This window comes from Cydia splendana, chromosome 16, assembly GCF_910591565.1.
Source record: "Cydia splendana chromosome 16, ilCydSple1.2, whole genome shotgun sequence".
In the NCBI taxonomy this organism is placed as follows: domain Eukaryota; kingdom Metazoa; phylum Arthropoda; class Insecta; order Lepidoptera; family Tortricidae; genus Cydia; species Cydia splendana.
Genome location: NC_085975.1, coordinates 4,241,365 through 4,257,335, shown reverse-complemented (window position 1 = coordinate 4,257,335; position 15,971 = coordinate 4,241,365). Strand labels below are relative to the sequence as shown.

The window sequence follows — 15,971 nt, the reverse complement described above, 5'->3', positions numbered from 1 at the left end:
CCGCAGTCTGCGCGCGCACGCGTTTCGTGTTTGACGTGTGTATTGTCAAAAGTTCAAAACGCTCGCGACACTCGCACCGATTTCGTAACGTTCTGTGCCAGTGAATTTCAATATTTACCTTTGTTATTTAATTAAAACAGACTTGTGATGGATATAAACGATCGAAAAGTAAATTCGCGCACGCATTCGATCACAATGAATCGTGATTCCAAGTTTATTTTGCGAAAAATCATAATGGATTTCGCGATTCTCTTTTGCAGTAAGTTTTTTGCTATAATATTCTAGTTTTTAATGAAGTCAGCATTATTAATGTTAAACTGGAATATTGTAATGTTAAACGGTATTGTGTAAAATATCAATACAGGATTATTTTGCGATTTTTTATTGCAGTTATTATTTTATCTGCTCTTGATATTGAGTAGAATATTGCAACTAAACACTTCACGTTCATCTTTCAAATTGAATTTTTCTTATTATTATCGGTAAAGTTTATAAATCCAATATTTCATATTACAATGTATTTGCAAGTTTATCAGAGCAACATATTTGTCATTAATATAATATTTTATATCACAACACAACTGTCATTAAATTGAAATAAATGTCTATTAATTAATTGAATCTGTTATCATACTACTAAACAATATTGTACTACAGTACAGTTGTACTATAAATACCTAGTGAAGTCAAAAATAACAAGCATAATAACTATAAAAACTTGTAAATAATAAAAAATACTTTTTTATCTTTTCAGGCAGTCATATGCCTTTTAGTAAACATTAGTGTTTAGTAACAAACACTCAGTTATCACATTAGCGTACATTTGTGCACACATTGCACACAGCACAGAGGGGCTTGTGTTACAGTGCAGCGGGATGACCCTGTCCTGTTGCTTTCTGAGAAACTTATCCTGATGGCCATCATATACTTTTTTATCATTGCTATAAATAAGTGCAGTTATGGTATCAACCAAATCTTAAATGCAGGTGACTTTTATTGTATCTGAGGTGATTTTTCTTTACCTATTTTAAGAAATAAGTAAGATTAGCTCCACTTGCACCATTCCACTAACCCGTGGTCAGGTTATACATGGAGTTACCATGGTTACCAGTACAATTTGACACTGTGTTAACAATTTAACTGCTTAACCTCGGGTAGTGGGATGGTCGTGCAAGTGGCCCTTAGTGTGCTCACTATGGCTACCTTTTCTTATTAATGATATGTTGTACATGGGAGCTGTGCTTAAACTTAATTAAGTCATAAACTCATAAAACTTAATTCATAAATAATCGAGCTTAAATCTTCTCACGAATAAGTTACCGCAATGCTAGCTTAAAAGTTATTTTTAATTAGCTGACACTTTTCTATATGATTATAACACAGTATTTAGGTACTAGAGGCTGTAAGATACTTTTTTACGGACCAGAATTTAAGTAATGTTTATTTTGATTTTATCCTCCTGCCACCCAAAGACCTATCAAAAGGTCTCCGACTGAGTAGTGTTTCCGGCCCAAGCATAATTACACTTTTAACTAATACGCGCCCTTTGATGACCTTTTAAAAGTAATGTTTATTTTGATCTTATACTGTTTCCTTGATTATCTCTGCTCTGCTATCCAGGTTGTCTGGAAGAGATCACTCATACTGTAAGAGATATCTGTACTTAGACCCTTGCTGGAGGTGTGCAAAAAAGCCCTAGTACAGTCAACTGTAAAAAAATGAGAGCACAAATCTTCTCAAAAATATGTCCCATAGCTCTTATGTCAGCGAATTAAGAATTATGGGACATAGTTTTGAATAAGTTGGCTACACCCATATTTTTACAGTTGACTGTACCATCGTCCACACTGTTAACTGACAGTTCGTAAACCGTATTACAAAGGTCCGGCCCTGGGGATAGCTAATTTAAATAAAAACAAAACATAAAATATATTTTATGTGTAGGTATAGTACATTATTGTCGAGGCTCGGAAGTAGCTACTTGCAGGCTGAGGATTCGTTTTAAACGGACGACCTTGGGAGTCCGTTTAATTGAATCCGAAGCCAGCAAGTAGCCTTCCAGCCGAGTCATATATAGTGCTTTTCTCAAAAATGGTGCAAGAAATATAAATATCATAGAAATATTTTACAAAAGCAACTTCCTTACGTATATATTTTCACAGAAAAAAGTAGAAACAATTGAAAAAATTAGCATTGCCGCCTTTTTATTTTTTTAATAAAAAAATAGAAGTGTATTTTTCTGCCGAAAATACGCCAACCTATTTGAGACAGCTAAATAGTCGCGGTACTAATCATCTGTTTGGCTGTTTAATGGGCCTGTGCCTTCATTTGATATGGCCATTTCAACTTTTAAAAAGTTTGGAACTCGACAAATAATGGAATTTGTATGCAACATTGCAGTCCCAAAATCGAGACTGCAATGTTTTTAACTTTTTAATTTTTGACTGACCATAAACTACGCGCTTCGCAACCTATTTTTTAAACGGCAAAGTCGACTTTGCCGTCCATTTTTGAGAAAAATATTTTTGTGCTCCTTTGCTGACTGTACCTACCTACAAACTTACACACCAATAATAGTATTATTGTATAAAAATGACATACAAGTGTAAGTACAACATACAGCAATATTCGAATGCCATTTTAGGCTAGGTAACCTTTTGTATTGGGGTTTTGTGTAATAATTATGACATCAACGCCTAACCTGACACTGAAGTGAAATACTCCTATTTTTGACTTGTGAAATTTCCCATGTTTTCCCAGGCTAGTATTGATCTATTGAATGTGTGCGCGGTAGCCGCCCTGGGTAGCTACCGCCGTCAACAATATTAGAAAATAGTTTCTGAGATCTTGCCTCGAATAATGCAAGGGCGATACCCTATAGTCAGTATCTTTAGGTATTTAAATAAAAGTAAACAAAATCTACCCTCAAATGGCACCTTAAGCCAGTTGAGGGTAGATGAAAACATTACATGATTAAATAATGTAGGTTGAAGTCAGGTCGTTCAGTGACTGATCCAGGCGGTTTTGTATTTGGTTGGTTAACCAATAAATGTTATAACTACCCGAAAATGTACAAATTGTTTGTTTACTTTTATTTAAATACCTAAAGATACAGAGTGTAGATGCGGATAAAATTTCTTCGGTTAGTTCCCGATTCGCCGGATTATTTCCTGTTTCGCCGGATTTACTTTAGTACGTCACAATCCGAATACCTATACGAGAATCCGAAGTAACAAGAATCCGGCAAATCGGGAACTAACCGTTTCTTTGATATCGATTTTCGCCACGTTTTTGCGGTAGACGTCCCGGCGCCTGGCGGCCCTATCGGCTATGAGACACAGTTTTTTACACAGTTTACAAATGTCAAATAGCCCACGAAAACTAGGTACTTATCTCTTTTCATGTACCCACTACCCACCCCACCATACACTTGGCACCCAATATTCTCAGATTCATAATTTTCATAAAGGCGACCACGCGCACACCTATTTTGCACTATTAACAGTACCCTCTTTTATATTTTTAGGGTACTATAGGTATAGGTACCTACCCAATAAGTGCAAAAGCTGTGAAAACTAAAGGCACATGAATGAATGAATTGCACTTATATTATATACTATATTCTGCCATTTGGCATGTGAAACTTGGAAATGGTATACATATTATGCAGAACAAAAGGCCCTACTTACTTACTTTAAACTAAGGTTACAAGTTAATAATTTGAAATGTAGTCGGCATCGGCAACCGGTCGATATGTTCGTACCCACTAGGTACGGTTAATTTTGGCGAATTGCCAATTAAAATAGTAAAAATGGGTTTTAATTCTATTTTACACGGCCCACGTTTTTGGCGCACGTCAATCCACTATTTGGAAAACCCTATTCAATACACATTTTAGTTTGTTTACAAGATGTCAAATCTATCGTCGACCGGCGCTTAAAAATCAAATTTCAAGACAGTTTGGTGTCAGAAAGTGACGTTTATGACACAAAGTGTTTTGGACGGACAGGCCTCAAAATTTTATTTATGATGGCGATAGCACAGAATAAACAATAGTACTACCGTACAGAAAGTACACTTCCTACAAAACCGAAGTTTGATAGCGATTTAGGGACGAATCATGCTATCTTAAGGCCCCAGTACACAATGGGCCATCGCCGGCCACTCCAAGGGTCGCAGCCATGCGGTAGAATGAGATAGCAATACCACTTGCTCCCTCTAACGCATAAATGCGTCCCTTGGAGTGGCCGGCGATGGCCCATTGTGTACTGGGGCCTTTAGCACTATCCCTTTCGGCTATTTAGGGTTGTCAAAAAGTGATTATCTTATCTCTGGTCGTGCACGCAAAAGGACGTCAAGTGGTGCCAACCCTAATAATTGCTCGGAGTAATGCTGAGCCGAATGGAGCCGAGTTTGCACGATGTCAGGAGTGTCTCCCTACTGGCGATAGATAGGACATACTGTAAACAATAATCTGTCTACTGTAAATAACGTTGTTGACAGCACATATTAAATTAAATTAAAGTCAAGTCTAACCAATCCTAGTTCAGGTCGCTATACCTACATATGATAACTCAAACAGTAGGTTAGTTATAACTTATAAGTATCAGGTTGCAAGTCTCAAGAAGAAAAGTCTAGGAATCTAAATGTTGATATTAGGTAAGGTACAGAAGTTATATTAGCCTAACGGGCTTTTACAAAATTAAATAATATGAACTCGTAGATAGAGTTATTCATTAACTAATTTTCCTATGAATAACCAAATACATAAGTTAGACATACATACAGTTTGGTTTACAGGAGTGGAGTATGGTACCTATCTGATACGTCAAACTTATTTAATCCTAAGTTTTTCCAGTCTATTTTAATACATTTAAAAACTTTCGGTAACTTTCTAACTTAAGTTATACTTATTTGTCGGTATACAAGTGTGTACTTGTGTAGATAAAAAGAGGTGTAAAATCCTATAGATAACCACCCATGATCCCTCAAAGAAAACATTACACAATACGAAACTATAAATTCACGTTATCTGTAAAAGCCGTACAATGCGGTCTCTATCTGTACACTGTTTGCGTAGGCGTGTGGCGCCTAGGATTTTCAAGAAAAAACTTTGGTTTGCGTATAGAGTCATAAATATATGCTTGGGAGCAATAAAAAGATAATGCATGGGTACATGGTAATATAGGTAGTGTAGTCATGATCAATGAAAATGGGTAAGTACTAAGTACCTACAGCTTATGTATAACTTTCTGCGCAAGAGAGATAACTTGCATTTAGATGTTTAACCAATTTTTATGTCATATACGTCCCACTTATCCATGTTATCTATAAATTGTAGTATTAATATAACTAAACAGCATTTTTTTTGTATTATTAATAAACAGACATCGTAAATTTTATAGTATTTTCGGTGCAGCGGAGTGGTGTTAACGGAATTGGTATAAACAATTTCAACCCTAATGATTAATTACGTTAATAGGTATTAACCTTAATTTACCATTTCAGTGGGAATTATGTACACCAATTCCGTTAACACCACTCCGCTGCACCAAAAATGCTATAAAAACGGTGTCTGTTAATAAAAAGGTACCTATTTAGTGGGTTTATCTGTCACAAATATTTCAGAACGTTGTTGTATGATGTATGTTGTTTTTAACGCACGTATGAGAAAATACCTTACGTTGCCTCAAGCCAAAAACCTGATCGCTTTAATCCCTTCATTCACAAAACGTGGATGTGGTTGTACATGCTCTCTTTATATTAATTACTTATAAATAAAAACCGGACAAGTGCGAGTCGGACTCGCCCGCCGAGGGTTCCGTACTTTTTAATAATTGTTGTTATAGCGGCAACAGAAATACGACATCTGTGAAAATTTCAACTGTCTAGCTATCAGGGGTTCATGAGATGCAGCCTGGTGACAGACAGACGGACAGACGGACAGTGGAGTCTTAGTAATTGGGTCCCGTTTTTACCCTTTGGGTACGGAACCGTAAAAATGTCTCACGGCTCATATTATAAGCTGAATTTATAAAAAAAAGGTTTAAATCTTGCAGCAATGGACTTTAAGCTCTTGTAGAATAATAACCAGGTAGGCCCGTAGCTGACAAGCCTCGTCAGCCTAAGCCCGATCTTGTCATTCAACGAGCATATCGTTGTGGTATAAGTTATAACTGGTATAAGACGTTAAATAGACAATACATTTTCCACATCGTGACATTGCCTAAACTGTGTAAAAGGCCGTAGCACCCGTAGCCTTATCGAGCGACTTGACTGGTACAGCAGCCGCCATGGCGCCATGAGTTATTTTACACATAGAAGGTAGGATCCTATAGAAGTAGTATACGCGTGTCTCCGTGAGGGACAAAACATACGCAATGCGATACTATGATTGATCGAATTTATTTGTTGCCCACCATAATCCATACTAAATTTACGGTGGGGAACAAATCAAATGTGAGACTGTGACAAGGACAAACAATAATAGCTCTTTCGCTGCTACTCCTACTGAAAGATACAATAAGACTATCCTGTTCGGTCACTTCCCCCCCACCTTTTCATGCCAGATCCAGTTATATACTATATTCATGTATATTACAGCAGCCAAGGTCAGGCGTGGCTCACTCCCCGATTTCGTCGCTTTGCTACAGGTAGCTAAAAGTACATCAGTTCGGCCCCAATTTGGGGTTTGCCATAAGCCGCGCGTGGCGCTGTCGCCACCTAGCGGCCATATCTGTGCTGATCGTGCTGTGCCAAGGTGCTCAAAAATATCTGAAAATACACGTCTTGATAACAGAGGCTTTGTTTAGACTTTTGTGCACATCTTGGCCGCTCTGATATATCTGATGGTAAACTGTACAACTTTAAATAAAATGGCTCTCTTACGAAACCTTATTGCAATAGGATCCACCGCAGATCAGTTTATAGCTGTAAGTACCATCACACTGTTAACTGTACATCGGTGGACCTTATGCTTTTTGTAATAAGGTCCAGTGTACAGTTAGGAGTGTCGCTGTATGTACAAAAAGCCGCAACTTGTATGATTAACCACTTTATCTCCGCCATCATCATTACGCTTATGATGGCGTTAATGACAGAACGGCGTCGTAATGCTTGCGATTTCTACTAACAGCGACACTCTTAATTTACCATTCATGGGCCTTATTATCTTCACAATAAGGTTTATGAAAGGCCAGAGAACAGCCAGGGAGATGGTACAACACAGACAGAGTGGCAATGTACGTTTTTGTACTTGGTTTATTATGACATTTATTATAACAAGTTCTAAACTATTCCACTCATGTATGTCATGCACGGACTAGACCTACCTTTCAAAACATGACTATTATGATTTGACCTTTAGATTCGTACCGAAAAATAAGTTGCTAGGTATAAGGTAGGTACTGAGCCGCTGTAAGAAACTCAACTGGCTTAAAATTATTATTAATGAATTAACTTGATTTCTCTGGACGTTCCGCCACTGGTGCTCACCTAGCTGATACGCAATCGGAAGGCAGGGTACAGGATTTACTTGAGGGAAGACTATAATATCTGTCTTAAAGTTTTTAGTAAACCACGCCTTTTTTTAGTCTGTTTTAGTGTCCAACTGCTTGGGCAAGGCTTTTCCTGCCAGTTACTGAGGAAAAGGAAAGTGTCTAAGTCATCCCGCCATCTCCATCTGGGCCTGCCACGTCCGCGCTATCTTGCGGCATCCACTAAACCTTAAAAAATCGAAACGTAATTTGAATCATAATTTTTGATAGCTCAAACCCCGACCCCCGCTGTCCTATAAACTCCCGCGCAGGATGCGCGCGCAGAGTGGCAGGTAATTGCGCCACTGTCAAAACATCCGACCATTCCGACCTGTCAGATTAACCGTATCCGCTAAGGAGACCTTTCGCAGCCGATCTTTTTAAGAGGGACTGAAATTTTTAAGGCCTTATTAAATATGTTCGGTAAAAAGATAACGGATTGTAAATATTATAAATGTGAAGGTATTTATTTTTATATTTTCTTTCATAAAGCTCCATAGGGCTGGTGATTCTCGTGAAAATTACATTCCGCGGTAGGAGCCTTTTCTCTTCATGATATGGTTAATATGTCACAGTAAATAGAATTCGAAACTTAATATTTGACAAGAACGGCATTCAGGTGAATACAAATTTTAAGTTCAAATTTGAGAAGGACCGGCCTGGGATTAAATTACGCCACAACGCCAGGATATTAATATGATTACGTTAATGTTATTATGGCCAGCGAGCTTTTATAACTAATGACTAATGAATTTAAAAGTGGAAAATTACTGTCTTGATATCTGTGTTGTATGGATGAGGTCTTGGTGGCTCAGATGGCAGAGCGCTGGAGTATCGATCCAGAGGCCGTGTGTTCAAGTCTCACACAAGACAGTAATTTTTCCATTTTTAAATTTATTCGAAGCTTAGTAGCATCGTTAGCAGATGTTTCTGCTTGTTACAAATTAAAATGACTAAATGAGTTTTCTAAATATCATTATAATAGCAATTAAAATCATTCGTTTTATCATTACGCCATATTATTACAGGCTTGTAATTAGAACTAATAGCCCTAATAGGTATTTAATTATCGTATTTAATTTTTGAATTGTTGCCACATATATCAAACTTAGACGAATACACAATCGTTATTTTCATCCCAATACTTTTGGTAAAATTTCACTCCTCTCTACCATAAATACTCTCTGGCCAATTGCCCATAGACTCCATAGGCTATAGAGCCATAAAGCTCATGTCGGCATAGATTGAAGAGTAATTACCGCCATTCCCATTCCCACATGACTTAGCTTTGATAATATTTGTATGCACTATCACACATCCTGTATTTCGTAGTTTTTTAGATCATTCATAATAAGACTTTACTATTAAGGTAATAGAGTCTGAGATGTTATCTCATATCACCTTAACGCGAGATTGAAGGATGAATAACATACATTCATTTCACTAAATTAAGAAATTAGATCACTTTCAACGGTAGGTACATTTAGTTTTAGTGCTGGCAATAATATGTTGCAGAACGAAGTGCTCAAAAATATATGTGTCCCTCATTTTTTCTGCGATTTTATTGCCGGTAACTGAATATTTTACAGTAGGTAATGTAACATACAATCTCTAATAAATGAACAGATAAACATCCATATATAGAGATGGGCCGAATATGGTCTTTGCCGAATACGAATATTCGGCCGAATGTACGGCTCAGATCATACCGAACCGAATATTCGGTTGGGCTAAAACTGCCTCACAGAAAACCGCCCTGCCTAGGGGTTGGTCTGTGAACTGCCTAAAAGGTTGAAAACAAGTTCATACGCAGGTCCACGATCTGCACTCCGCACGTGTTTTTGCCCTTTCCCCTCTGGACCGGCCGGGAACGTTTATGAAAAGAAACTGAACCGTCTCATGCCAGTCATGCCTGACCGCGAAGTGCACACGCGCCAGCTAGCGGACGCCCTTGAAAAAGAATTTGTTTATTCGGTAAATATTCGGCAGTTGGAGCCGAACTATTCGGCCGAATACGAACATTGAAAAATATGCCGAATATGCCGAATACCGAATAATTACCAAATATTCGGCCCATCCCTAAATTCCATAATATGTGTAAGCGTCCTAGTCGTCCTAGATAACATTCGTCAGCGGAAAAGGATGGTCGCTATACTAAAATACTACGATAAAAGGCCTAGAATAGCTGTTCCTCTGCCACAATGTCATAACCTCTTTACTGTACACCTACTACCGTCGCTGATTATTTACATTGAGCTAGTAAAGTACACAGTACATTACTATAAAGGCCGGGAAATAAGGAACTGCTGGCCGAGAGCGACATGTCGTCCGAGCGCAGCGAGGTCGTTTATTTGCAAGAATGGTAATTTCTATTGCGGCTTCGATAAGTACAGTGCTTCTTAAAAATATACGGAAAACCAATAGAGTTAAAATAGATGCTACTAAACTGACATGTAAATTAAAATGTATCTAGTGCTATAAACGTGTTTGGTTGACAAATGACAGAATAGTGTTTTTAAAATCAAGTGATTAGACACACATATAGATAGCGCTAATTGCACACTTAAGGTTGAAAGTGACCACAATCTGATGACTCTAATGAGTGGCACTTGTTAATGTTTTATTAATGACTCGATCGATAGCGAGATAACATACTGGTATTGTATAAAAAAACTCAAAAATCCAATTAAACTATTACTTAGGCGGGTAGTAGGTATATTGTGCATAAAGGTACCCAATTACCCATACCTTTTGCAGCTGCAGAATCATTGCTGTTATACAGCAATGCGGCCAATGCGGCAATAACAGCAACTCAATTTATCAAGAAAATTTACATTGACATTGCTAGTTTCCCACTACTGAAGCTGCAAGAACGCTACTGTAGTTGCAATCCTAATGTAACCGTTACGAGAGATATTTTCATCACTTTAGAGAAAATCAAAACATTTTGCCTTTCTTTTTAGGGTTCCGTACCCAAAGGGTAAAAACGGGACCGCTCTCCGACTCCGCTGTCCGTCTGTCTGTCACCAGGCTGTATCTCATGAAGTGTGAGAGCTATAGGCAGTAGACATTTTCAAAGATGATGTTTTGATGATGATGATGATGATGATTTCTGTTGCCGCTATAACAACAAATACTAAAAACAGTAACAACAGAATAAAATAAATATTTAAGTGCGCCATACAACAAACGTGATTTTTTTGCCGTTTTTTGCGTATCGGTACGGAACCCCTCGTGCGCGAGTCTGACTCGCACTTGGCCTGTTTTTACTAGTTTTTACTATTGCTGACTGTACAAAGAAACTGCAGGTAAGATTGCAAGCTGCATTCAGGTCAAAATACAATAGCTTATAATAATATTATTGCCACTGTTTCAATTCTTTCCGAGCCTATAAATCTAGATCGATTGAAACAATAAAAGCCCAGAGCGATCGATAAGAAAGTCGTGAACCAATTTATAAGCTATACGTAGGCCGCTATCGGATATAGCGAAGCGGCCAAGGAGCTCTAAAATATCTGAACATGCACTCTAACTCTTTGACAATAGAGGCGTGTTTAGAAATTTGTGACTTTAGCCTCTCCGATACATCTGATGGCGATCAGATATAGCCGCCGTTGTAAACAATTATACAATATGATTATAGGTATACTCTAGCCCAACCCATGTGCCTAACCCATAGTTTCTGAGCTACACTACTATATTTATGTCTCTAGACTACTAGAATTAGACCAAGAAAGGTCTAACAATTTTGATAGCATACGCAGTGTAAGTGTTATTTATTATAATTTCAAAAAAGTTTGACGTTTAAAATAACACTTGCTCTGCGTGTGCTATCAAAATCGTTGCAGACTTTTCTTGGTCTAACTATATATTTATGTCTGCTGTCAAGTAACATAACCTATATTTAGTAATAAACCTCATTCATCATCACTCTTCATTTTTAACTACTTCTACCTTACGGCTCGGCCACGACATCGAGCGACTTGCGACGGCGGGAGCGATAACCATAGGTTGGAGCGAAAGGTCCGATCGCAGTGTCACGCTCCAATCTATGGTTATCGCTCCCGCCGTCGCAAGTCGCTCGATGTCGTGGCCGAGCCGTTAGAACGCGGTTATCAGTGTAATAATGAGTATGACTGATTAAAGCACCCATCTCTTTCTATCGAGCGGTAACTTCTGTCATAAATTTACTTCAATCACGTAGAGTCTGTTCGGAAAGAGAAGAGTCGTGGAATGTATTGGGCCCCATACATTCCACGACTCTTCTCTTTCCGCACAAACTCTAACTGCATTTGACAATCGCCTCTATCGGTGTTAAACGGTCAATAGCGATTTTCAGTGACAGAAATTGACAGTCGCGATTAATTGTCTTGAAGCCGCTTTAAATTTCTCTCATACATACTCAACAGCATCTTATTATGAACCATACACGTCCCACGTCCTACGGGAACAAAACAGGCATGAATGCTCATTCATTAAACCGGACCCATACATCATAACAGACGGCATGGCAAATTTAAGGACTCTTACCACGCCATCTCTCCACACTCTTATTACAAACGACTAAAGTTCATATTTGATAAGTTTTATCAAAGATCTGATCTCCGGTACCTGTCAAGGGTTGAGATAGTGAGATAGTGTGGGTGTAACATTAAGAAGTTATAAATCTTTGAGGGCTTTAATTATTTCTTATCGGATATATGTGAGATTTTTATTTCATTAGCAGATAAGGATTATTTATTGGTTTCGAAATGAATTGACTTTTATAGTGTTTCCTGTGTCATCGTGGATGAGGTTATAGTTTACACGGGTGTCAGATACGATATGCATCTTTTTTTTTCGAATATCTGGTGTAAAAATGTACCTGCGACCTTAAACAGTCAGTTTTTTGTTACAAAGTTTGACGCTTGGAATGGGAGTAAATTTTAAGACCTGCCATTGAAATCAAATGTGTCAGAAAGAATAAAAAAAATGGAAAATACGCGTCGCAAAATTGAATTTCAAGCGGCGGAGAATAAATTATTTCTGAAACTACCGTCAACCGTCAAAAGGAGGTGGAAAAATTCAACTCCGGTTTTTTGCGTAAGTTACCGACCGAGATATACCTACGTACAGTTCGTTTTTTTTAGCATTAGAAAGAACTTGAAAGAAGGTAAGCGATCTTGGCATGTCTTTTAATTGAAAAACGCTTTTTAAAAATCAGTAACTATTACTTATGAAAGCAGAAGAATACAAATGATCGTATTAGATTCATAATTGTTACATATTTGCCGTGACTTATTTTTAAAACGTGATTTTCAATAAAAAGACACATCAAGATTGTTTTCCTTATTTCTAATGCTAAAAAAAACGAACTATAATTCATTATTGAACTGGTTAGAATTGCATAATTTTATTCGTGTATTCAAGAGAGCTTGAGTTATTTCTAGGTCCATGCATGAATACTTAGTATTACTGGTCCTTCTGAAATACAATAGGTAAGTTATCTACAAATTATTGTGTCATGAAAATTAAACAACACTTTATTTCCGTCACATCTCATATTTTAAACTAATTTAAACGAAATGCGATCTACCCTACCTAGTTTATATACCAAACTATTCCTCTCCAAATACATCCCACACTGCAATTAGGCCTCGCGGATGCAATTCCAGCTTCCCTATTTAGACCAATTTGCTCGCGAATTGTGGCGAAAAGTGCTAACAATTGCCGATCTGACTATAATCATAGGCTATGATAATCCAGTAATTTCCGCGAGATATTATCCTTACGCTTAAACCTTATTGCCTGTTGTTAAAGTCTAAAATTGAATGATGTGACTGATACGTCGTTTGTGGAGTTATCATAATGCACCGTGAAGCTTGTTGGTAGCGGTTTTCAACCGAGTTTAGGGGGTATTAAAGGATACGCCTGATTTGCCAATTTTCTTATAGCCATCGTGAGGATGAGGGTTTTTGCTGGCGGGGGCAAGCGTTGAAGCGTGAAATCATGATGACTGCTGTTTAAGCTTTTTTTGTTAAATGCTGATTTGTAATACGTAGGATATTTTTCAATTGTTATACTCACTCTGTGAGACTAAGTCACAAGATCATGAACTGTTTCTTCGAAACCAATGGTAAAATCGCAAAAGTTCAATCTAGGTATGATGACTGCAGAGCCTTATATCTCTTTCCCATTCTCAGCTCCCGTATGACGGTCTAATTGGGAGCCAGACAGACGACCCTACACTCATATTCGCCTACATTCCTCTCACAGGATGGCATCATTTAGGCCCGGTAGAGCCCAATTGAGCGCAATCTGGCTGAAATGCAACTGCACTAAAGTGAACGTAATAACTGTTGTATTTAGTTACGGCGGGCCGTCCATAAAACTCGAAGTCTACCGGCTTGCCTATTTAATTGGGATAACTTAGCACGCCAATTCTAAAGGTTTTGACAAATATGGGTAGTAATAGTAGTAGGGTCAGCTGTCCTAGGTTGAAACAAGCGGACACAGTGAAACTTTGCGATAGGTTATTCTTATTCTTCTAAAAGTCAGCCTAAAATGCTTCGGCTCATCTGCTCTATCTACTCACATTTTTGATGCCTTGCCCTGATATATATGCAGTGTATGCTTAATATGTAATGCTTTTCTTGATACTATTGTAGTAAGTACTAATATTACTATAATATTCAACATAGGTTGGTACATATAATATTCTCTTATAATATTCTTACAACAGAAAAACACGTTTGACTTCACATCTCTTTATAATCATATTAATTAATGTAATAACGAGTGTCACACCACACATCTGCTAGAGGTATAGACACAAACAAGGTACTGAAATAATATATCAATATTAAGTTTTGTTTACATCGACTTCGTTAATGGAAGTTACAATTAGAACCATACATTTTTCGCTATAATTAAATACATGTCATGTTAGTCATCACTGTTAGTTTTTACTTAATGTCACTTCAGTAAAGTATATTATTATTCGTTAGACTATTTTGGGCATAATTGAAAAGAAATGCTTACGCCACAATGGAAATTAGTTAACCATATCGACATTTTAACTAAACACTACAATTTAACTAATAAGTCACCGCTTAATTAGATTTAACATTTTATCGCTGCTGTTTAAATCAGTAAAAATGAATTTTTAGTTTATAACCTTTTCAATGCGATGCCTATCGTGCCCGGCGCGTCATCGTGTCGTCAACTCGTCACCTTGTCGCTTGTTGTTGTGGTTGTGTGTTGTTGTTGTTGTGTGTTGTTGTTGTTGTTGTTATGTGTTGTTGTTGTTGCACGAAAGTTGAATGTTGATATTGGGCTGTAGTGGCGCGCGTCAGTAGGCGTCTTTGCCGGGCAAAAGGTATCCATTATCCTTCGTAATTCAAGTTACCTACCGATCCAGCGAACAAAAGCCTTCACAATAGCACTGTCAAACAATACTGACGGTGCAGATACTGTCAGTACTGACAATATCGGAGCGGCCGAGGCGCTCACAAATATCTGAACACGCCTTTATTGTCAATGCGTTAGAGTGCGTGTTCAGATGTTTTTGAACACCTTGGCCGCTCAGATATATCTGATGGTGGCTGTAGGATTGTTGTAATTAATGACAGGGCCGGTCCGCGCCCTGACACGCCCACGCCTCCGCAGGGCTTATGAGGAATGAGGGTATAGATAAAAGTATCGGTATAGCAAGATAGTTCATTGTTTATTTTGTATCAGTCGTTTTCTATATACGACAGACAGTTGAACGGGGATCATTAGTAATAATTTAAATTTAATCTGAAACAAAGATAATATTAAACGTCTTTCAGATTAAAGGCGGGGTTTGCAACTTTGCACCGACCGCATCAGACCGACTAGGTATTTTATATTTAGTCTGAGAGGTAGGTACTATTGAGTGTACACAGTTGTCATGACGTATAAAACTGCCAAAGTCACCTATTGGTAGTAGACAGAGTTATTATTAAGAGGTATCTATTTTTTAAATTAAACTTGCCTACTTATGGCGGGATGACCTGGACAGCTGAATAACCAGCCGGAGGAAACACCAAACCGGGAGTAGTGGAAATCAAGGGGCTGCCTTTGCCCAGCAGTGGGACACTCAATTAGGCTAGAAAAAAAAACAACGGGTTGCACTTCGGGAGTGCCGGCAGAAGTGAAAACTCAATGACATTGTAACAGTTTTTCGATCAGGTCACGTGTCCGTCTTACTTCTTACGAATCTTACGGTCACGTGACCTGTCGCGAGTTTAACATTTTTTCCCCATCACAAAAAGTGTACAGCGCCGCTAAAGAAGTTTTCACTTCAAAAACTTACCTACTATTATTTTCAAAGTTTCATTCCTTCTTATTTGTGTTATATTCGAATAATAGCTGGGTATCTAATATGTTTTCAAGCTGCTTCCATTCTAAATAAGGTGGTGGCAACCCTTTCTA

General features: G+C 37.9%; 1 protein-coding gene across 1 annotated transcript in view; it reads left to right on the top strand.

Annotated features, from left to right (window-relative positions):
* Positions 1–15,971, top strand: part of LOC134798105 (putative phosphatidate phosphatase) — a 108,024-nt gene continuing 92,053 nt past the window's right edge. The window contains exon 1 of the mRNA XM_063770445.1: positions 1–259. Within this exon, the coding sequence (XP_063626515.1) occupies positions 148–259 (112 nt within the window). The 5' untranslated portion in view covers positions 1–147. The remainder of the gene's footprint in view (positions 260–15,971) is intronic.